This window comes from Felis catus, chromosome C2 (genome assembly GCF_018350175.1).
Source record: "Felis catus isolate Fca126 chromosome C2, F.catus_Fca126_mat1.0, whole genome shotgun sequence".
NCBI classification, from domain to species: Eukaryota; Metazoa; Chordata; class Mammalia; order Carnivora; family Felidae; genus Felis; species Felis catus.
Genome location: NC_058376.1, coordinates 66,667,925 through 66,694,027, shown reverse-complemented (window position 1 = coordinate 66,694,027; position 26,103 = coordinate 66,667,925). Strand labels below are relative to the sequence as shown.

Genomic DNA, 26,103 nt, shown 5'->3' with positions numbered 1-26,103 from the left:
TATAACTACTAAATACATTGAATCTGTAATACAAAATCTCTCAAAATAACCTCCAAGCCTAGGTATTTTCACTAGAGAATAATACCAAACATTTAAAGAATTAACCCCAATTTTACTCAATCTCTCCCAGAAAACAGAAGAAGAAACACTTCTCAGTTCACTTTATGAAGCTAATAATACCCCAATATCAGAACCAAAGACAATACAAATAAAAATTTAACTCAAAATAGAACTGTACTTAAATACAAAATGTATAACTATATAATTTTTAGAAAAAAAAATTTAAAAATTAAGATCCAGGGTTAGGCAAAGAGTTCTAAGGAGTGATACCAAAAGCGCAATCAATAAAGAAAAAATGATAAACTGGACTCTGAAAAATCCTGTAAAGAGGGTCAAATGTCAAGCTATAGACTAGAAGAAATAATTTGACAAAAGAGTAGTATCTAGAATACATAAGAATACCACAATGAGATATCACTACAAATTATCAGAATGGCTTAAAAAAAAAAGAACAAGATGCGCTAATAATGATGTGAAGATACAGAATGTAAAATGTTACAACCCCTCTGGGAAACAGTTTGGGATATTCTTATAAAACTAAATTTTGAACTACCATAGAGTCCCTCTAACTGCACTTTTGGGCAGAGAAATGAAAACATGTTCACAGAAAAACACATATATAAATGTTTATAACTGCTTTAATCATAATAGCCACCAACTGGAAACCCAGATGTCCTTCAATAAGTGAATGGCTAAACACACTGTGGTACTTCCATACCATGGAATATTGCTCAACAATTAAAAAAAAAATACTGATACTTACAACAACTTGGATGAATCTTCAGAGAAGAAAAAAGCAAATCCCAAAAGGTTACATACTGTATGATTTCATTTATATAACATTCCTAACATGGCCAAATTACTAAAGTGAAAAACAAATTAGTGATAGAAATCAGGGATGGGGTGGGAGAATTGGAAGGAGAGGATGTGGTTATAAGGGGGGAATGTGAGGAATCTTGGTGGTAACTGAAACACTCTGTATTTTGAGAATATCAATGTCAGTATCTTGGTTGTGATATTACACCATAATTTTGTAGGACATTACTTTTGGGGGAAATTGAATGAAGAGTACATGGGGTTTTTCTGTATTATTTCCTGCAACTACAATTAAATCTGTATCTCATGGAAGCAACAACCTAAGTATCAAAATAAAAAATTCAATTAAAATGGAATGACACTAAAGCATAATTTGGGAGGAAATTTATAGCACTACAGACATGTATTAGAAAAGAAGTTCTCAAATCAATAACTTCAGTTTCCACCTTAAAAAAATAGAAAAAAAAGATCAAATTAACTCGAAGTTAAGCAGAAGAAAAAAATAAAAAGATCTAAGCAGGAATCAATAAAACTCACATTAGGAAAACAATATAAGAAAGCTCTGAAGCCAAAAATTGTTTCTTGTGAAAATCAATACAACCGATCAAAAAGAGAGAGGGGGGAAAACAAATATTACCAATATCAAGAATTCAAGATAGGACATTAATAGTTCTCTCACAGACATTAAAAATATGCCAATAAACTGGACATTGTGGGTTTTCACAATCATTATTCATTTCAAAATAAATCAACTTTATTTGGTCATATTTCACTTACCTGAATATTTAAGGAAAAGTAATTGGTATTAATACAACAAATACTGAACCAAAAGTTAAGGATACATTCGTATAGCACCTGTTCTTGTCCCAATAGCCAAGATTTTCTGAACTGGATCAAAGGCTAATGCTGTGGGCTGATAAGGAAAACCATGCCGAACTGTCTGAAAGAGAGCAGATAGTAAAAATAATCACCAGGAAAATAAAAATTAAAATCACAAGATACCACTATCCAACTACCATAATGACTAAAATAAGTATTTTAATTAAAAAAAAATTACCATATGTTGGTAGGAGTGTAAAATGACACAAGCACTATCTGTCCTATGACCTATATTTCACTCCTATTTATGTATCCAAGAAAATAAGAGCATATGGCCACATAATTTGTGTAAGTATGCCCCTAATAGCTTTATACATAACAACCTGGAAAAGGTGCTAGTGTCCAACAAGAGAATCAAAAAACAAAAATGTGGTATACTCCTACAATAAACTACTACTCAACAGTAAAAGATAAAAACTAGTAACAGATGCAACAACATGGATGATTCTCAAAAACATTATGCTAAATAAAAGCAGCAATACACAAAACGGTGCATATAGTATGATTACATTTATATTAAAATTTGAACAAGCGAAACTAATCTATGGTTAAAAAAATCAGAGCAGTGATTGACTTGAGGAGAACTCACTGGATGAGGGTATGGGGGAACTTTACTGAGTCAAGGTAATATTCTATATTTTGATAGAAGTTTGGATTACACAAGTGTATACATTGGTCAAAACTCATCAAATTGTACAATAAAGTTTATGATTTCTCTGTATGTAAACTGAATGTCAAAAAAAGAAAAAAGTATTATTAACAAATATTTAACTCTAGTTAATGATATGCACACTGAGGTTTTAAGAGGTAAAGTGTACTGACACCTGCAATTTAATTCGAAAGGCATCCAAAGAAGTAATATGGTTAGACAGACGGATAGACATATATGATAAAGCAAATATAGCAAAATGGTAACTGTCAAATCTAGGTGGTGAGAATGTATGTTAGGTGTGTGTATACATGAATGTTCACAATATAACTTTTTCAATTCCTCTGTATGTTTGAAAGCTTTCATAGTCACACAATGGAAAAAAATATATAGAGTTGATAATATCATAAAGATGATAAAACTAACATAAGGATATCCAATAATATACAGGAATTAATTTCAACATGAAATATAACTTTTCAAAGAAATAGAGGACCCACATAGGTCAGGGAAAGGGGATTCTAGAAGGAGCTTGGGAAGATAGTAGAGTAGGAAGACCTTGAGCTCACACCATCTCATGTTTACACCTAGATATCATCCACATCCAAGTAAATAAACCCTTATGATCTGAATAAAGTCAGAACAAATTCTACAACTAAAAATAGAAAAGAAGCTGCATCTCTGAATGGTTAGCAAGGACAGAAAGGCAGAAGGAGGCTGCCTGCAGGAGGGCAGGAGCTGTGCACTCAGGGAAGAGAAATGGGCCCTAGCACCAGGGAGCACCACAGTAGGGGGCGGGTACTAATCCTCATAATGTTTGGCTTTGAAAATCACAGGGGATGAATTCCCCTGGAGCCTGGAGCTTTAAAAGTCAGCTGACTCAGCACTGGGCTAGCCAGGAGGGCAAGTGATAGCTGGGTTGCTGCCCTTAGAAGAGGCAAAGAAGCAACATAAAAATGGCAATTAACACAACACAAGGGGCAAACAGAAGACAGATCTGTTCATGCTGATCTCAGAGTCTGTTAGATTACTTCTCTGAAAATGAGGGAGCTGGCAGGCATCATTTTCCTCCCCCCAGCATCCCCCGCCCCCACCCCAGCATAAACACAGGGTCATCTGCCAGAGGAAAGGCTGCATAGACCCTTGCTAACTAACCTGCTAGCAGTATGCCATGCCCATGAGTTCTCCTGGGGATTTGCCCACTCCAACCCTGCTAGCCTTGGCCCTGGGTTCAGAGCCAATTTTGTTAAAGCTGCCCATGAAAAATTATTAGAATAAAGGAGTTCAGTAAGTTTTCAAAATTAGTTGTACAAATATAATATTTCTATATACTAGTAATGTACTATCCAAAAATGAAATTAAGAAAACAATTTCATTTATAATAGCATCCAAATGAATAAAATACTCAGGAACAAAATGAAGAGAAGTGCAAAACTTACATGCTATAACTACAAAACATTGTTGAAAAAAATTAAAGACAAATAAAAGGAAAGCCATCCCATATCATGGATTAAAAGACTTAATATTGATAAAGTGACAATACTCCCCAAATTCATCTCCAGAGTCAATGCCATCCCTATCAAAATCCCATCTGACATTTTTTGCAAAGTTCAACAAATTGATCCTAAGATTCCTATGGATATTCAATGATCCAGAATACCAAAAAGATCTTGAAAAAGAAAGTTGGAGGATTCACATTTTCTGTTTTCGAAACTTACACAAATCTACAGTAATTGAGCAATGAGATACTAGCATAAGGACAGACAGATCAGTGGAACAGAACTGAGATTCCATAAACAACTCCTCACATTTTTAGTCAATTTATTTTTAATCAGGGTTCCAAGACAATTCAACAATGAATGAAAGAATAGTCTTTCAACAAATGGTGCTGCAACAACTGATAACCACATGTAAAAGAATGAAGTTGAACCCTTTACTTACTTTATTCCAATATTAACTCAAAATAGATTACAGACCTAAATGCAAAAGCCAAAACTATAAAGATCTTAGAAGAAAACGTATGCTTAAATCTTAGTGAACTGGGATTAGGCAATTAAATCTGACATTGAAAGCACAAGCAACAAAATTAAAAAGATAAACTGAACTTTGTGAGAACTAAAAACTGTTATGTTGTAAAGGATACTATCAAGAAAGTAAAAAGACACCCCACAGAATGGGAGAAAATATTTGCAAGTCATACAAGTCATATATCTGATAAGGAATTTATATTGAGTATATAAATGACTCTCACAACTCAATAATAAAAATGGGCAAAGGATCTTAATAGTCACTTATCCAAAGAATATATACAAATGAGCAATAAGCACATGATGACATGTTCAACAGCATTAGTAAATCACATCCACAATGGGATACAATTGTATAGCCACTAGGATGACTATAATAAAAAAGATAGATGCCATCACATGCTGACAAAGATGTGGAGAAATTGGAGGTCTAATACTTTGCTGGTGGGAATATAAAATCATGTATAAAATCTTTGGAAAATAGCTTGGCAGGTCCTCAAAGTGTGAAATATAGAGTTACCTATGACCCAGTGATTCTGCTCCTGGGTATATAACTAAGAGCAATGAAAAATAAATGCACCCAAAACTTCAATACAAATGTTCACAGCAGCATTATTCAGAATAGCCAAAAAGTACAAACAACTCAAATATCCATCAACTGATGAATGGATAAATGAAATGCAGTATATCCATACAATGGAATATTACTCATTAATAAAAAAAGAATGAAGTACACATACATGCTACACAGGATGTACCTTGAAAACGTTATGCTAAATGAAAGAAGCCAGTCATATATTATATGATTCCATTTAATGGAATGTACAGAATAGAAAAATCTGTGGAGTATGTGGTTGATTTCAAAAGAATGAAGGCTATCAATAGAATGACATAAATTCAGTAAAAATAAATGAAGCAAGAGAAAAATGTAGAACAGAGTCTAGAACAAACATGTCAAGGTAAAAAAATTCTCAATTTTAGTGCCAGATAGGATTGTTGAAATACTATACTTTATGCTCAGTTGGTGAAATAAGATGGCAATAAAGCTGATCAATAAGAAAATGAGGTTTTTAAATACATAATTTTTCCTTGTTTTTTCTTGCAAGATTTTATTTAAATTCAAGTTAGTTAACATATAGTGTAGTATCAGTCTCAGAAGTAGAATTTAGTGATTCATCACTTACATATAACACCCAGTGCTCATCACAACAAATGAATTTTTCTTAATGTTATTTTGTTTGTTTTCTTTTGTTTCACTCTCTATATTAGTCTGTTCAGGCTGCTATAACAAAATAACATACACTGGTGGCTTAAGCAAGATATTTATTTCTCACAGTTCTGGAAGCTGGAAGTCAAGATCAAGTTACCGGGTATTCAGTTCCTTCCTAGCTTGCAAATGGCCACCTTCTCACTGAATCTTCATATGATGCGGGGAGGAAGTCTCTATTCTTTTTTTTTTTTTTTTTTAATTTTTTTTTCAACGTTTATTTATTTTTGGGACAGAGAGAGACAGAGCATGAACGGGGGAGGGGCAGAGAGAGAGGGAGACACAGAATCGGAAACAGGCTCCAGGCTCTGCGCCATCAGCCCAGAGCCCGACGCGGGGCTCGAACTCACGGACCGCGAGATCGTGACCTGGCTGAAGTCGGACGCTTAACCGACTGCGCCACCCAGGCGCCCCAGGAAGTCTCTATTCTTAAAAAAAAAACCCACTAATCCCATCATGAAGGCTTCACCCTTATGGTGTCATCTAACCCTAATTAACTCCCAAAGGTCCCCTCTCCAAATACCATCACACTGGGGGCTAGAGTTTCAAAATATGAATTTTAGGGGGACACAATTCATTTCATAGCACTCTCCCTTGAAATTACTACAAGGGATGAGGTGAGGTAGCCAACTATATCAATAGCTCTTGAAGCAAAAGATACTTGAAGCAAAGAAAGATATAATAGAGAGAACTGGTTATGAATATGTGGAAAGATTGGTCATATTACCCTAAGTTAAGAAAGCTGCTACCACCTTTGAGATGAAAGAAACCTGTATTCACTGCTGACAGTGCAAGAGTTATTACCAGAAGCAAATGACTTTTACTTTCTTTGTATCTTTTAATCCAGTCTAAGTGCCTCCCATTGGCAGAATCTAAGCATAACATCTTAGCTTTAGCTTTAGTTTAGTTTGAATTTCAATTTCCTCAGTATATAAATGAGAACACAGAAGGACCATTGTGGAACTGAGAGCAGTATGAAACAAAGTAGAATTCACATTTGGCCTGATGGACTAAGCTTAATACTACTATAATATTTCAAAACAGCCTTAAAACCTCCTGTGAAAGAGACTGCCTGTTGCTCCTTAATATCTTCTTTTCCCCTTTTTCTATAGTAATAAAATTTTGAGCCCAGCACATAGCAATCCAATTCACACTATATTCCGAGCCCCCACAGCAGGCTAGATTAGAATCTGAACAAAGGAATGACAGCAGAAGTGATATGAAGCCTTAAAAGTAAGGCAAATACTACTATTTTTTTTTCTCACCTTCCTACTGATTGGAAAATGTACTCAATGGCAGGTTTTGGATCAGCCATCTTAGAACATGAGGTAGAAGCCACAGGTTAAGGATAGCAGAGTAACAAGATAGAAAGGTCTCTCATAAAAGCAAAGAGGCTTGTTAGGCTCTAGATAACATAAAGCCATTGAATCAGTCCTGGGTTGCTTAAACTTGGACAGATTTTATGAAAGACAAATTTTGTATCGTGTAAGCCACAATTGTTATGGCCTACATCCTAACTGGCATCCTAAAAACCACAACCATTCCTAAAAGCAAGTAAATATTTATTAGACCACCAAGTTAATTTATGAGGAATGTTGCCTAGTATTGGTCATTAGTGTGAAAAATGAAAGAAATTAAATGGCTTTTGATTCTGCACTAAAAGGACTCCAGCTCACTACCATATTGGTGATTCATCCCTATATGTATCATTTCCATATACTACTGATAGGCCAAAGCTATCATTTCCATAATCTGAGCACAGAACTCCTAGAATCATGTACCAGATTTCATCCAATGACACAAATGTGACTGTTAGAAATTCCCAGATACAGGTGTCCCATACTTTTGAAAGTTGATGTGTGCCACTTTACTTTTATAAAAGACCTACATTAGTACCTGTTTTCACCAAGCAAAAGAAATGTAAAAAGGATTTTGCTTTTACAAAAAAAGGCAACAAGTGAAAATAGAGTTGAGTGATTGTTTTGTAGCTGGCCATTACAGAGGCAGCACATGCCTCAAGCATCAAGAGTGGCACCACCAAGCACCTTCTCTGGGAACTACACTCAGCATCTCAGCATCAAGCTGCCATAGCTTTAAACTGTGTCTGTGAGCATATGTGCTTTATCTCAATTTATTTTGTGAATCTGTTACCAAGATGTGTCCTAAGTATTAGAAAAGTCTAGGAGAGGTTGTATTTTGGGTCTGGGAATGCTCAAAAACTTTTCCACATAAATTAATAGTAGTTGCTTCTTTGCTTTATGTCATTTAGGTTTATGAAAGATTTCATAGGAACACTCTACTTTCAGATAGAAGAAACTTGCTAGAAAAAATAACATAGCTTACAAAAGATAGAATACTACAATTGTGCAAATTTGTTATATAAAAATTCTTTTGGATAAAAAATTTGCTTATAAAGATTTATGATTATATAATACATGTTTATTTTGATTAAGTACATTTGACTGGTTTGGTCTATAAATGTTACACTCTGGAGAAGAGGTATAGTAAGGTAAATCATTCCTGATTTTGAATCCAGAAATTGGAAATTAACTGCAGTCTCAGAATTTGTTCAGTAAGTTTAAATAATTTGAGATAAGAAATCTGGTTACTCTCCTACAAAAAAGGGCTTTCACATGGACACAATATATTTTGGTAAGCAAAAGCCAAACTACTATTGTAACAGTGGAGCAACTCTCACCAGTGGTAAAATTCCCTCAATTTCAATATTTGGTTGAAACTTTATCAAGTAAATTTGATGTCACCGTGGACCACTGAAAGTATTGCTTAATAATTTCCTGCCAACTTGGATGAAGGAAAAGACTAAGTTAGAGGACTATGATAGGCATATGACACCATTGAGTAGCATAATGGTAACAAATTTAACATGTTCCTATGAAATCCCATTATAATGTGATAAAAAGGTAAAATTGCACTAAATGGTAAAGTACCTGTTCCTGGGAATGCCATTGGCAACTGAGGTATTGGTACCAGTTCTCAGTAAGACTTTTAAATTTCTTGAAAGAATGAGAAAACTATCACGTTCAAAGATCTAAAGGCAGTTGCTATTAAAATTAAAGAAGAATAAGGCATTAATACACCTCCATTTTATAAGATATTTGGAAGTTGACATAACAGAAATGGAATGCTTACTTATTAATATTCTGAAATTTTATATCCTTTTTTCTTTTCTTATTTTAGTTTTATTTTTATAACACTCAATCATGCACCCAGTTTAACAAATCAGACAAATCTAAAGGATTTCTGAAAATTATAAGTAATTTGTCTCCTTACCTCTCTTATTTCCTACTTCCCAGAGGGAACCACTTGTCAATATTTCTGCCATTTATTTTGGTATTTTTCCTAATGTGTCTCAAAAGAACATTTTTATATTGCTACTTACTGACTTTTCAGGAAAAACAATTTTCTCTTTTTCACCCATCCCCTCATTACACATACAAGTATCCTTGCCATATACCCAAACTTCCAATAAATCAAAACTATCAGTGTTAACACTTTATTGATATTAATCTCTTATTTTGCCTCACAGATGTTTTTGTTCTCTAAGGTTACCTTCTTTTTTAAGTTTCATTTATTTAGTTTTTACGTTCTGGTCACTAATTCATCCCCAAACCCTTTCCCCAATTGCTCAAATCATCTTTCAATATGTTGAACACATCAGGTATATATACCTAAACACATCAGGTATATATACCTGAGGAAGGAGAGTGAGTGAAGGAGGGAAGGAAAGAGGGAGAGTGAGTAACAGAGAGGGAAAGAGAAAGAAAAGGAGGGACTATTTATATAAAATTTGAAAATTCCAAGTAACAAAAAAATCAAATCAGCTGTTGCCAGGATCCAGAGGCAGAAAGAGGAAAAAGGATGCTATGAAGAACCACAAGTAATGAAAATGTTCTCTATTTTTATTGTGATAGTGATTCACAGGAAACTCATCATATTGCACAATATATATAATTGCAGATTGTTTTAAACATTTTAAAGTAAATACTTATGAATATAGGTACAAAATACTAAATAAAATACTAGTAGATTAAAACCAGTAAAATATTCTGACAATGAAAAGCCATGACTAAATAAAGTTTATTCTAGAAATGTAAGTATAGGTGCTGAATATATATATTATATGTAATATATATACCTCATATTCCATTTGTTACTAATAAATTTCATCCTTTGCCTTTCCTTAACTTAGATTTTCAACTTTCCAGGGCTTTGTCTTGAAACTACAGGCACTTCTAACTGCTCACAAAATAAGCCTTGGCAACATACAGATATAGAAAAGCAAATAATATTCTTCAGCATATAAATGTCTTTGCAAATGTTAGTTCTAAAAAGGAGTCTGTACTCTATAGATTGCTGCTATCTCTTGTGAATATAGTCTTGAGTTTCTAAGGAGTATATGTAATTCTGACTGGTTGTTTTACTTAATAATGTGTTGCCCTGATATGATATTTAAGTTGGCATAGCATTTTCAGAAAAATATAAATACATGTGAGTGTTTTTTACAAAGCCAGAAGAGGATCATTGGTATGTTTTCTTTTCTCTCATATGCATGGAAGAGAAAATAAAATTTTAAAGTATGTCTCTGTTAGATTTAGAATTTGACTGCTTAATCTCATTTAAATCCACAAAAAACCAGCTCAATATCATGATATGTATTGACATTCATTAACTCAACAAATTAAAAGATAAAACCTCATGATTATATCAATAAATTCTGGGAAGGCATTTGAGAAAATTCAAAAGTCAATTCAAGTAAACATCTTATGTAAAACAGGATTAGAAGAAAATTACTTAAAGATGAGAAATATTAAGAGTAATGAAAATAACAACAAACACGATACTAAACAGCAAAAAGCTATAGTCATTCCTATTAAAATCAGGGAGAAGACACAAATGTCCATTTTGTCCATTATTATTCAGCTTTGTTTTACTGACGTAAGCTAATTCAGTAAGAAAGGAAACTGAAATGATACACATAAATACAGGAAATTTAAGAAAAAAAGGGTTACTAAAATATTTTAGAAATAAAATATGGTACGAAATAAAATGTGTTAAGTTTTCTAGACACAAGGTAAATAAACAATAATCAGTAACTTCTATTAGCAATGACCAATTATCAGTAAAATTAGGGGGAAATCACCATTTATATCTTTAGTTGTTAATTTGAAGTTTGTCAAATATGTTAAAAGTCTAAAAACAAATGTTTTATTCAACAGCATTGGTTAATATCTTTCCTAATATATAAAATGGTTATTCAAAATATTTTTCACTAGACTGAATTTAATCTGATCAGTAGCAGGATTATATTCATATATATCAAGGTTTATTCAATACCACAGAAGTTAGAGCACAACTGTTAGAATTCCATTAGATATACAGAGCTGATGTAATTAGTTTGTGTTGTAGCTTTGACAACAAAATCCCATGAGAATTTAGTATTCAAGAAGCAATTATTTGTTTATATACCTCAAAAACTTTTTCATCATTGTTCTATGATTCAAGCTACTAAAAGCATCTCTTTTCAAAGTATCTACAAAAACCTAATAGTGGAAAAACTATACAAAGTGATAAACAAATGCCCTAATTATTATCATTTTTCAAAAATAAAATATTCATCTACTTATCTATCAAATCCCAGGTCAAGGCCTTACTCCTACATGAAATGCTTTCTAAAATACTAAGCCAACACCACAGTTTAACACTTCTTAAAAATTACTGAAGAAAGATTTTTACCCTTTGGTTTCCCAAGTAAGTCCTGAGCTCCTTCATGAGCAGGAACCCAGCCTTTAATTTGTCCCCTTCACTTAGCTAGTTAAGTGCTATGATTATTTAGGTATTTTTAAGTTAATGAATATGATTTATGCATATAAGGAGTATTCCCCTCAAAACCTATTGTCTTATATTTTAAATAAAGATGAATATTACCAAATATTTTGTAAATATTGAAATAGAATGCTTATCTAGAATAATGAACTCTCTCAACTTTAATAGTAATGAAAGCACATTTGAAATTTATTTTTAAGTTCAAAAGCTATCATTTTCACCCTTTTCCCTCTGAGCACCTTACTGATTATTGTAACTATATGCAACCGAGTTATATAATGCTAAGGCATTAGAACAGAACAAGTACCCACATTTGGATAATATCTTTAATGCATACAATTATTTAGTTAATATGTTATAGATACTAGGGGATCACTAAGTCTAATGTAAAAGTATGTTATTCTTTACCACCTAATTGTGTTTCTTCCTATCATATTATATAACAAACCACTTGAATTCAGAGATTCTGTTGTTTCAAGCTTAAGAGACTTATAGGCATTCAAAAAACTACTGACTTTTATTGCAACAGTTTAATACATATAGTAACTTTGATTCTATAGTCTGATTGTTAATCTTATCAATGCATGTTGATAGTTGAGATAATGCATATAAATATGCTTTATACACTGAGCTTAACTATAAACAGCTTATAAGTTTGTGGTTCTTAAACTTCACAGAAAAGTGTCCTTTCAAAATATGAGGAAATCAAGTTCAAATTAAATGCATTTACTTTCTCTAATATTATCTCATTATCCTCATACTATCACCTTCTCTCATACTGTCATGTAGGTATGTTAAAATAGACCCTCAAAAAATACACCATATAATCTATGAACAGCTCCAATTCTCACTAGTGAAAAGTATAGAGATATATACACAAATATGTACTGACGAAAGTAATATGAATACTAGCACACTAATAACATGCACCAAACATGGGTATACCCCAAAGGGTATCCAATTCTATCATCTTTATTATTCAGTAAGGACACAGAACTAAAGGATAGAACAGTCTTTAATGTGGCCAGATTGTTCTCTTCAGAGTTCTTCAACTGTTTTTTTTTTTTTTTTCTTTCCATCCCTAGGACTCAATTTTATCTTCTTAGGTGATTTTATCATCTGGCTAATACATTTTTCTCTCTACTCAGAACCCTATTAACAGCCTTATGTCTTTAATATCCTTGCTTCAATCTAACATACAACTTGAGTACATCATTCTTCCTTCAATTTCAACTCATCTGACCACCACCAATTAATATCATCAGCCTCAAATGAACACAGCCTCATCATCATACACTTCTAGACCTCTTTCAGAACTCCAATTTGCCATTTTCTTTGTTCACTCAAAGTATCTTTCCTTGTCATCACTTCCATTCCATCTTTCTTACTATCTCAGTACTTCTACTTAAACCTGTCTACCTATCGGAAACATTTATTTTCTTTCTGGCTACACTAACCTCTATTCCTAATTTATTTATCATCTCAATACATTGCACATTAATTCTGTATCATGCTTGAAAGAAATATGTACATCCTTTATTGTATCTATTTTATATGTCTATACATATAACAAATTTCTGTGAATATAAAGATCTTTTCTCACTGATATAAAATAAATATTAAAATTAGTAGTCACAGAAAAATAATTTGGCCATGGAGCAAAATAAAAATCACATTTTAAGATTTTAATTAATCTCTCTACACCCAACATGGTGCTCAAACTTACAACCCCGAGATCAAGGGTCACATGCACCACTGATTGAGCCAGCAGGCATTCCAAAATAAAAATCACTTTTAAACGAAAAGAAAAATCTTGTGAAGCAAAATTATAGCAGCATGACACAGAATAATGAATACTGTGCTAGGAATCAGGAGAGCTAGTTCAGGTCTCAGCTCTGTCACCATCTAACCTGGACATATTACTTAAGCTCTCAATTTCTTCATCTACAAAATAAAGAGAATGAACTAAATTATGTCAAGGTCCTTTTCAATTCCATTATACTCCTAATATAAATACTTGCATTAGAAACCATGGAAGACCTAAAAACACATGACAGGTAGTTCTGCATTTCTCACTAAGAATATATTCCTTAAAAGAAACAAATAATAGCGTTATGTTCCCTGATTCAAAAGGACTAATTATCTAACTAGTTATGGTGTTAGACTATTAAAGATGATTCAATGTTTATTTAGTTTGATTCCCTTGTGAGCTACATACTTGCATGTCAAACAGTCCACTGAGATATCTGGTACTATTGTTATTTCTATAAGTACAAATAGCCCTTAAGTATTTGAGGGCCACCTCTCTTCTTCAGATGCCAACTTCTTAAATCTCCAGTAATAGGGAGGGTGGACATTTTGAACCTCCATTACAAATAAAATAAGATCTAAATTTACAATCTACTTGCAGAACAGCATTTTGCAATGTCTTTCACAGTCTATTTACTGTCAGTTGTGAAGAACTGGAAAATGACAGTTTTCCTCTTGCTACATTGAAACAAAAAATGAAGACTATAGACATATAATCATTGTCCCCAAGGCTGCTGTCACCACCATTTGTTCACTATGTACAAGGTACAATGAAAAATACTTTACATGGATTATTTCATTTAATATTCATTTATTTCTATACCCCCATGAGATAGGTGGAGTCATTACAGATGCAGTTAAGCCTTAGTAAATTTAATCAACTTGTCTAAGGTCACCAAACTAGTGAATACACAGTTTGATAGCTTTGGAAGTGAGAGCTATGTAACCTTTCAGTACTCTAATCTTCTCTCAAGATGAAAGAATATAACCTCCTGATTTTCACGATATGAATTTTTAAAATTTATTTATAAAATATAATTTATTGTCAAATTGGCTAACATACAGTGTATACTGTGTTCTCTTGGTTTTGGGGGTAGATTCCTGAGATTCATTGCTTACATACAATACCCAGTGCTCATCCCAGCAAGTGCCTTCCTCAATGCCCATCACCCATTTTCCCCTCTCTCCCACCCCCCTATCAATCCTCAGTTTGTTCTCTGTATTTAAGAGTCTCTTATTTTTTGCCTCCTCCCATCTCTGATTGTAACTATTTTTCCCCTTCCTTTCCCCCATTGTCTTCTGTTAAGTTTCTCAAGTTCCACATGAGTGAAAACATATGATATGTCTCTCTCTGACTGAGGGTATTAGCATAATACCCTCAAGTTCCATCCACGTTACTGCAAATAGCATGATTTAATTCTTTCTCATTGCCAAGTGGTATTCCATTGTCTATGCAAACCACATCTTCTTTATCCATTCATCAGCTGATGGACATTTAGACTCTAGGAATAAACCTAACCAAAGATGTAAAAGATCTGTATGCTGAAAACTATAGAAAGCTTATGAAGGAAATTGAAGAAGACACAAAGAAATGGAAAAACATTCCACGCTAATGGATTGGATGAATAAATATTGTTAAAATGTCAATACTACCCAAAGCAATCTACACATTCAGTGCAATCCCAATCAAAATTACACTGGCATTCTTCTCAAAGCTAGAACAAACAATCCTAAAATTTGTATGGAACCACAAAAGACCCCAAATAGCCAAAGTAATGTTGAAAAAGAAAACCAAAGTGGGAGGCATCACAATCCCAGGCTTTAGCCTCTACTGCATGATATGAATTTAAAACCAGAGCCAGATAGAAGTGGCTTTCAAAGGATTATAAGAAATAATAAAGCTTCAAATTAGGGTAGAATCAAGATCAGTCACTGAGTTAGAGCAGCCACAAAGACAATAACCAGTAACCAAATGCTTCTCCTAACTTTACTAAGTGGTATGAGTAAGGTCAAGTGATCCTTATGCCTCCTCATGCTTCAATTAGAAAACAGTAAGATTGGGGCGCCTGGGTAGCTCAGTCGGTTAAGCGGCCGACTTCGGCTCAGGTCATGATCTCGCGGTCTGTGAGTTCGAGCCCCACGTCGGGCTCTGTGCTGACAGCTCAGAACCTGGAGCCTGTTTCAGATTCTGTGTCTCCCTCTCTCTGACCCTCCCCTGTTCATGCTCTCTGTCTCAAAAATAAATAAACGTTAAAAAAAATTAAAAAAAAAAAAGGAAACAGTAAGATTGTATCAAAAAAGGAGAAGCAGTAGTTATCTCTCATCTCTGAGTCACAGAGTATGGAAAAAAAAATGACATTACAGACCAGTAAAATACTTTTTTACCTCCTTCTCCCCAGGGCCATTCTAGAAAGTTAGGCTAAGAAAAAACTGATCAACACAAGGCTTTACAGTTCTTATGGCTTTATAATTCAAGGTACTTATAAAGATCAAAAGCATTAATTTATTAATTTTCCTGGAATGTGCAAAAACAGTTCATTTTGCAAATATAGGGCAAGAAAAAATGAGACCATGGATGATGGCAAAAGTATAGTTGTTCAGGATACAGTAAAAATGGACACAAGAACTCAGAAATTTATGATTAAGAATGGGAAGAGTGCCTGGGTGGCTCAATTGGTTAAGCATCCGACTCCTATTTTAGCTCAGGTCATGATCTTACGGTTCGTGGGATTGAGCTCCCCATCAGGCTCTGGGCTGACAGTGCAGAGCCTGCTTGTGATTCTCTCTTTCCCTCTCTCTACCCCTCCCCAACTCACATGCACAGGCATATTCTCTCTCTCTCTCTCTCTCTCTCTGTCAAAATAAATAAATAAACAAACAAAATAAATAAACAAACAAAATAAATAAACAAACAAAATAAATAAACAAACATTAAAAAAAAAAGAATGGGGGATAAGGTCTATGCTCAGAGAGAAAAGAAAAGATTGGCAGAGATTACAAAAGAAAAAAATGACAGGTTAATGGCCCTATGCTTTGTTAGGCCCACCTCCATGTCAAGTTGTTGTTGGTAATAGGCCTCAAAAGTCCATAAGGCAATAACTGAGAAGCAGGAAGCCACTTGAAGGAGCAAAATGTGAGCTATTTATTCTGTCTCTAAGAATTCTACTTTCCACAGTCAGGAGAAATATAAATGTTTTTTGGCTCCATATACTCACCAAATTTCCATTATTTTAGTCTGTTGACCCAAATTCAATTCTCAGAAGGACAACAAATAGTTTTATAACAGTGACAGAGTCAGAAAACAAAAACTTGAGAAAGACAATAGCTGGGAGAGGTATTTTATAAAATAATACATTGACTTAAATATCTTTTCACAGTGGGACAACTGTAATGAGTAGCAGTGCTTTTATTCCTAAAGGGGAAGAAGGTGTCAGTATAATAGAAGGAAAAAGTTGAAAAAGAGAAGACTAGAAGCTAAAGACCAACCTTATCTACTGGAGGTATTTTTCATGTTGGAAAACACTAATCCCCAAGGTGATATTTAAAGATATTTGAATTAAACTTTAAAAAAAGAGAGAGAGAGATACTTGAAATACTTATTATCCCCAATTCTTTGGGTATTAGTAGCATAAAGCTATAAAAAAATAAACCTCAAGAACCCTTTAGTGTGCAGACCTTTCACTTCTTTGATTAAATTTATTCCTAAATATTTTATTATTTCTGTTGTTATTTTAACTGGAATTGTGTTTTTAATATATTTTTTGGATAGCTTCTTGTTAGTGTAAAGAAATGCAACTGATTTTTAGATATTTATTTTTATGTTCTGCAACTTTACTGAATTTATTTAACAGTTTTTAGTAGAGTCTTCAGGGTTTTCTGTGTGTAAGATCATATCATCTGCAAATAGAAACAATTAATTTTGCTCCTCCCTTTCAACTGGGATGCCTTTTTTTTCTTTTTCTTGCCTAACTGCTTTGGCTATGACTGCCAGTACTATGTTGACTAGAAGTGGCAAGAGTAGACACCCTTGTCTTCTTTTAATCTTAGAGTGCTTTCTTCAGCTTTTCACCACTGAGTATAACATTATCTTTGGCTTATTACATATAGTTTATATTATGTTGAGGTACATTCCTTCCATACCTAATTTTTGAGTTCTTATCACAAAAGGATACTGAATTTTTTCTAATACTTTTTGCATCTATTGAAATGATCGTATAATTTTTACTTTTCATCTTGTTAATGTTTATATCTCATTTATTATTTTGTGTATGTTGACCATCCTTGCATCCCAGGGATAAATCTTACTTGTTCATGGTGTATAATCCTTTTAATGTACTGTTAAGTTCAACTTGCCATTATTTTGTTAATGACTTTTGACTCTATGTCCACCACCAGGGATACTGGTTTGTAGTTTTCTTAAAACATTGATGAAAGAAATCAAAGGCACAAACAAATGCTAAGATATCTTGTGTCCACAAACTGGAAGAAATAATGCCGTTTAAATTTCATTCCATAAAAACAATCAACATATTCAAGGAAATTCCCCATCAAAATGCCAATGGCATTTTTCATAAAAATAGAAAAATAACCCTAAAATTCATATGGAACTACAAAAAAACCCCAAATGGTCATGAGATCAATCCCATGCCAGGCTCATGCTGAGCGTGGAGACTGCGTGGGATTCTCTCTCCCTTTCTCTCTGTCCCTCCCCCACGTGCACTCTTTCTCTCTCAAAAATAAATAAATTTTTTTTAAAAAAGAAATATATACACTTTTAAAAAGTGTAATAAGAAAACCTAGGCCTACCACTTAATAAATATGTTCTATAATAACATATTATAAATAAATAAATCAGTATGGTACTGGGGTACCATGGGGTACTGGGGTAAGAATAGACACAGATGAACAAAATAGAATTGACATCTCCAAAGCCAACTGAAGATAAGGTTTGGGGTCATTTTAATATATGATTTTTTGATTGAATGTAATATTTGATTTAAAACAATCAAAAACCATTAGGGAAGGAATTAATTATTCAATAATTAGAATTGAGGAAATGAAATAACTATTCAGAAAAATAATTTTAGATTTTCAGTCACATCATACTAAGTCTTGATGTTTAATTGAGTTCTAAGTCCTGGCTAAAATGTTTCAAAAGCCCCAGTGTGCTTCCTTCCCATCCTGGGGTTCTGTGATAGATGGCAAAATGGGCAGAAATTCTATCTCTCCAGCCAACAGGTAGAGTCTATATACCCACCTCCATCTTAACTGTGTGATTTTCTTTAACCAATAGGACATTAACACACATTTTCCAACAATTTGAAAAGTGCTATGCACTGGCGATTGATCTTTTGCTGTTCTTGGAATCTTAAGATCATCATGTAATTCAAGCCCAAGCTGGCCTACTGGAGGATGGAGCAGCCACAGCAAGAAAAACCAAGGGATCACAGCTAACAGCCAGCACAAACCACCAGACATGAGTGAGGCCATCCTAGATCATTCTACATGATCACAGCTGCCAGCCAACCCACCAGCTGATCCTAGACATGGGAGAGAGCCAAGTCTGTGTCTGTGGTCAGCTTGTGGGTCCAGACCAGAAAACTTGCCCAGCTAACTCACAGAATCATAAACAGAATAAATGATTATTTGTGGCATCAAAAAAAAAGGAAAGGAAAAAAGATGGAGGAAAGAAGGAAGGAAGGGAGGGAGGGAGGGAGGGAGGGAGGGAGGAAGAAGCAAGAAAGAAACAGGGGAAAGGAAAGGAAAGGAAAGGAAAGGAAAGGAAAGGAAAGGAAAGGAAAGGAAAGGAAAGGAAAGGAAAGGAGAGGAGAGGAGAAAAGTTTGGCAATAATAAGATTTTGTAGATAGAACTGCCTAATTTTACAGACAGGTCTGCCTTTGCTACTAGGCAAATCTGTCTGAAAAGACCCAAGAGAGTCTGAAAGAAACAAGTATTTAAGTGGTTGGAGGTTATTTTCAGATAAAGAAGCAGAAATTAAGAGTCAGAACTACTAGTAATAAATGACTTCGCAGTAGTGAGACAAATTACAAAAACTGGCAAATTTGACCTGGTTTAGAGCTTAAGTTCTCAAATTAAACAGACCTGATTTTAAATCACAACTCTACACTTATTAGTTATGTGACTTTAGGCAAATTATATAATCTTCCTAAACCTCAATTTTTTAAATCTGATTTACAAAAATAAGAATAGTTTTTACTTCACAGTATTGTTATGATGACAATCAAAAGAGATAATTCTAAATTGCTCTTCTCATTGCCTGACCAAAACTAAGTGCTCAATAAATGTTAACTATTATTATAATTTTCTTCTTTTATTATTTAAATATGATATGAAAAATTATACCAGGGTGCCTGGGTGGCTCAGTTGGTTAAGCGTCCAACTTCAGCTCAGATCATAATCTCACAGTTCGTGGGTTTGAGCCCTGCATCAGGCTCTCTGCTGTTAGAACAGTGTCTGCTTCAGATCCTCTGTCTCCCTCACTCTCTGCCCCTCCCTCACAAACTTTCTCTCTCAAAAATAAACATTAAAATATATACTTAGAAAATAATATTTAAACATTATAGCATTCATTTTTACTATCCTTGCTTTCATCTAGTTCTTAAAACCTACTTTTCTCTATGTTTAGACCTTCTCTTCCTGATAGTCTAATGATCTAGTCTAGTTAATGAGGCCTGTAGGTATGTTTACGTTTGTGTGTGTGATGAAACATGGAAAAAATGGAAAAAAAATATTGAAATGCCAAGTTAAGTTCTGTGGAATGACTGAAAGGCATTACTTGAACAGATCATTACTGGTAAGAATAGCTTATGTTCTACTTTATTCAACTGTCTTTCCCTAGGTTAGATAAAGCAGATGAGTTGATAATAATTAGGCCTCTGCTTCTAAATAAATTATTCTTAGAAGTAGAATAAGCCAATGAAAAAGAATCCTTCATTTTTTGTGTAACAACTTTAGGACTAGGAACAGAGCAGGTAACATTTATATTATATGGAATGGAATAGAATTATAAGACTAAATAAACACTGATCATATACTAAAGCTATTACAGTGACCATCATGCTAATTCAACGGACACTTTTAGACTGGACTTGATCTCTTTGCCTGACTCTAGAAAGAGATGCTTTGGACAGACACTGAAGAGCAAAGCCAAATCATGACTTAAAAGTCATCATCATTATAATTGCAAAGAATGTCTCCATCATGAATATAAAATATCCTAGAACCAAGAGTATAGATCAAGGCAAATGGGTAATTTTTACCATTATTTCCTTCTTAAGCCACCCCCACCCCATTTTTAAAAAGCTTGAGGAAGGATATTAGCACTCAGTTGAGCAAGTAGCCAAACACACAATTGAAAAATTATATAAGACAAATGACCTAGTTTCTTCAACTATTAATAGCATGGAAGGAAAAGGAAGGGGAACTAGTATAAATTAAAAGAATCTTATGGAACATGTGCAAAGAAATAGAGTGCATGGCCTTGTATCATTATTCAAACAAATCTATTATAGAAACGCAATGGGACAATCATTGAGATAATCAGGGAAAACTGAACAAGGATTAGATATTAAATAATGTTTAGGAATTAGTACTAATTTTTCTGAGTGTGACAGTAGCACACAGTAGTGTGGCTTCTGCACCTTCAAAAGACACCCATTTGACTTATCTCTAAATTCTCTTCCAAGTCTAAAATCTTGTGATGATTTCAAATTATTTCCAAGAGATTCAATGATTTCCCAAGATTTGGAAGTCTTCAATTTGCATCTCAGTTGCCCTAGTCAAGTAGAATAATCTTGAATTCAATGTATGTATTCACATACTCAATAATGTATTACATAAGGAGGTTACTTAATTATGGGGGAAATACACTAAATCATAAAATTTCTCAAAGTATACTCCCTAGAAGACTATGGATAAGTGGTGTTACATCAAAAAGTTCACAGAAAGATGCCTAGATGGTTCAGTATAGGTGGAGCATGTGACTTTGGATCTTGGGGTTGTGAGTTCAAGGCCCACATTTAGTGTAGAGATTACTTACAAATAAAATCTTTAAAAAAAAAAGTCACATAACCATCCACATGAATCACATAAGTTTGAAAATTTGTGGCAAAGTCTGACATTGGTCACATAAATTCTGAAAATGCTCAGGTAAATGTATTTCTATACCACAAGACTTCTTATGTATTTTATCATATAAAAAGACTATTACATCTCCAAGAGGGAAATATTGGTTACCAATAGGTTTATCTTATTATCAAGCAATTCAAAGGATACAGTAGTCCTTATTTTATGTGAAGCCTTAGGTTGGTCTTGAAGTTTGGCTACTCAAAACATTTGAAAAGAAAATGGAACAACACAGATTTTAAGGGGAAAACTATAATGAGGAATTTTTAACCATCTAATTTTTTATTTATGTATTAGGGCTACAGAAAGACATTCCTAGATACAAAGAGCTTAGAAAGTGTTGTACATAATATAATTTACAAGATGAATAGGGAAGAATCAGAGATGAAGAACACAGTAAATGAAATTAAAAAATACACTAGACAGAATAAATATCAGGCTGGAGGAAGGAGAAGAATGAATCAGTGACCTGGAGGACAGAGTAATGGAAAGTAATCAAGCTAAGAAGGTGAGAGGAAGAAAAATTATACAAAATGAGAATAGACTTAGGGAACTCAGTGACACCATCAAACATAATGACATTCACAATATAGGGTTCCTATAAGGAGAGATAGAAAAGGGGGCAGAAAATTTATTGGAACAAATAAAAGCTGAAAACTTCCCTAATCTGAGGAAGGAAACAGAAATCCAGATCCAGGAGGCACAGATAACTTGCAACAAAATTAACCCAAGGAAGTCCACACCAAGACACATAGTAACTAAAATGGCAAAAAGTAGTGATGAGAAAAATTTTAAAACAAAAATTTTAAAAGAAGACTGTTACATACAAAGGAAACCCCATAAAGCAACCAGCATATTTTTCACCAGAAACTTTGCAAGCCAGATGAAAGTGGCATGATATACCCAAAGTACTAAAAGGGAAAAGTCTGCAGTCAAGATACTCTATCTAGCAACAGAAAGAGAGACAATGAGTTTTCCAGACCAAAAAAAAAGTTAAAAGAATTCATGACCACTAAATCAGCCCTACAAGAAATGTTAAAAGGGACTGTGGGTGGAAAGGAAAGACCATAAGTAAGAGTAAGAAACTATCAATGTACTACAGACTGCTATATGTAAATAACATACATTATATGTATATATACACACCTAGTGGTAACTAGAAAGCAAAAAAATAGTAACAGATACACAAAAAATAAAGAGAAAGGGATCCAAGTAGGTCACTAACAAAAGCAAACTTATGGTGACAGAAGAGAGAAAGGGAAGAAAGGAATAAAGAAGATCCACAGAAACAACGATAAAACAAATAACAAAATGACAATAAATACATACCTATTGATTTACTTTGAATGTAAATGGGCTAAATACTACAATCAAAAATCATGGGGTGACATAATGGATAAGAAAAACAAGACCCATCTTATGCTGCCTACAAGGCACTCATTTCAGACCTAAAGACACATGCAGGTTGAAAGTGAGGGGATGGAGAAGCATCTATCATGCAAATGGATGTCAAAAGAAAGCAGGGGTAGCAATACTTATATCAGACAAATTGACTTTAAAACAAAGACTGTAACAAGAGACAAAGGACAATATATAATCATAAAGAGGACAATACAAAAAGAAGATGTAACAATTGTAAATATTTATGCACCCAACATTAAAGCACCCAAATACACAAAACCGTTAATAAAAAACATAAAGGAACTAATCGATTGTAATACAATAGTAGGGGACTTTAACACCCCACTTACATCAATAGATAGATCACCAAAACAGAAGATCAACAAGGAAATTGGCTTTGAATGACACATTGGACTAGATGTATTTAACAGATATATTCAGAACATTCCATCCTAAAACAGCAGAATACACATTCTTTCCAAGTGCACATGGAACATTCTCCAGAGCAGACCACATATTAGGCACAAAATTATACACACACACACACACACACATACATATATATACACACATATACACATACACACACACACACACGCATGCAATTCCTTTATTGTATATGTTTACCTATGTATACACACATACACATACATACACACACACACACACACACACACACACACACACACACACACACACCACATTCAACACTGAGAAAGGGAAAGAAAATACAACCTATATAACAAAAATCAAGAAAAAGAAAACAAACAAAAAGCATTAAAAATGAATATGTCACAAAAGTCCATATAATGTATAATGTTATTTTATTAAATGTCCAGAAGAGACAAATCTATAGAGATAGAAAATAGATTACTGGTTTCCTATACTGGAAGGGTGGGATGAGAAGATTAGAGAGTGACAGCTATCTTTTTAACATGATGAAATGCTCTTCAATTGATTGTGACAATGGAGGTACAACTCTTTGAATTGACATTTCAAATAGGTGAACTGTATGGTTGTGAATTATATCTCAATAAAGCTGTTAAAAACATAAAATTCAAAAAGAAAAGAATATATTAATTAAAACAATATAGATATGTTTCAATACAAAGGTACTAATTTAAAATATTCATCTCCTTTGATTAAGCAATTCCATTTCCAGGAAGCTTATTACAGCATGTAATAATAAAGGCCTTTTAAAATTTAAATGTCCATCTATAGGAGACCAGTAAAATAAATTATGGCACAACCATACAACTGAATACTATGCAACTCATAGAAAGAGTAGGGAAGAGCATGCAATGAGAGATAAGATATATTTTTAAGTTTTAAAAGTACAGTGCAAAAGTCCATTATAATATGTAATAATTTGTGTTATAGGATGAAAATATAATTACATGCAAAAACTATCTCAAAAAGGATATATTAAAAGACTGCTGATATTGATTGACTCCAATTCCAAGGAAAGGAATTGTTAAACATTTTACCTAAGAATATATTAACAAAAGATATTCAGTTTGTGTCAAAAAACCAAATCTAACTATAATATTATCAAAGATGAACATCTAGAACAAACTCCAGAAATCCAGTAAAAACTAACCAAATATTAATTTAAAGCAATGGGAACAAAAGGAAAATTGGGATTACACTATTAATATCAGAATTCAAAACAAAACACATCAAATGGGATAGCATTTAATATTTTATATAACTAAATATCACAATGGAGATCTACTGTAATGCTTTGAAACAAATACCACTAGATTAAAATATGAAAGATAAAGTAATAAAAAGAAGAAGAAAAATGGAGGAAACACAATAGATGTGTGGAATAATATACCTATCCATTATTAACCAATCTGGTAAGCCAAAAACAAAGATATGGAGGTACTATATATGTAATTAGTAAGACTTACAAATATAAATGAAATTTGCCTGCCCGGAATAGGAAATACCTTCTAGTGCTTCTTTCCAGTCTTATTGAAACATTTATAATGATTTATATCATACAGACTTACAAAAAGAAAAAGCTCAAATTCCAAAGACTAGATGTTATAGAGAATGCATTAGTGAAAGGCAAAAAATTAAAAAATTTAAACGGTTAAGTATCAGTTCCATTAACCTGTTCTTTTAAAAGACCAATAAAATAGACAAATTTCTTGAAAAGTTAACAAAAAGAAAAAGAGAAAATATAAACACATAATGTTAAGTTGAGAAATATAGTCATTGTTACCAATGATATTTTATTATAAAAACCATACATAACTCTGTACTAATAAATGTGAAACATTGGATGAAACTTGGGATTTACTCTGAAAGTATAAATTATAAAAATTTCATTAAAGGAAAAGCAATAATCCAAATTGAACAATTACCATAAATTTCTGTTTCAAAAAAACACTCCCTCAAAAATACTGATCCCAGCCAAATGAGCATTTTTCAAACCTTTCAGGAACAAGGCACTTTATTTCAGATAGAGAAAAGTAGATTAAACTCAGATTCAAAAACCTAATATAGAATACACAAATACACACACACACACACACACAAATTACACATCAATCCATCAATTCTGTTTAGAAATATAGGGGCGCCTAGGTGACGCAGTTGGTTAGGCACCCGACTTCGGCTCAGGTCATGATCTCACAGCTCATGGGTTTGAGCCCTATGTTGAGCTCTCTGCTGACAAGCTCAGAGCCTGGAGCCTGCTTCAGATTCTGTGTCTCCCTTTCTCTGCCCGTCCCCTGCTCACACTCTGCCTCTTTCTCTCTCTCAAAAATAAACAAACATTAAAATTTTAGAAATATAAAGGATAAGTCCCAAGTATAATATTTGAAAAGTAATTTTACTTGTGTATTTTAAAAAGAAATTGTGGTTTATATACACAATGGAGTACTACATGGCAATGAGAAAGAACGAAATATGGTCCTTTGTAGCAACGTGGATGGAACTGGAGAGTGTGATGCTAAGTGAAATAAGCCATACAGAGAAAGACAGATACCATATGGTTTCACTCTTATGTGGATCCTGAGAAACTTAACAGACACCCATGGGGGAGGGGGAGGAAAAAAAAAAGAAAGAGGTTAGAGTGGGAGAGAGCCAAAGCATAAGAGACTCTTAAAAACTGAGAACAAACTGAGGGTTGATGGGGCGGGGGGGGGAGGGAGGGGAGGGTGGGTGATGGGTATTGAGGAGGGCACCTTTT

General features: G+C 33.5%; 1 protein-coding gene across 1 annotated transcript in view; it reads right to left on the bottom strand.

The window, feature by feature from the left end:
• STXBP5L (syntaxin binding protein 5L) overlaps nt 1-26,103 on the bottom strand; it is a 386,205-nt gene that overhangs the window by 331,756 nt on the left and 28,346 nt on the right. The window contains 1 exon segment of the mRNA XM_045036998.1: nt 1,719-1,816. Within this exon segment, the coding sequence (XP_044892933.1) occupies nt 1,719-1,816 (98 nt within the window).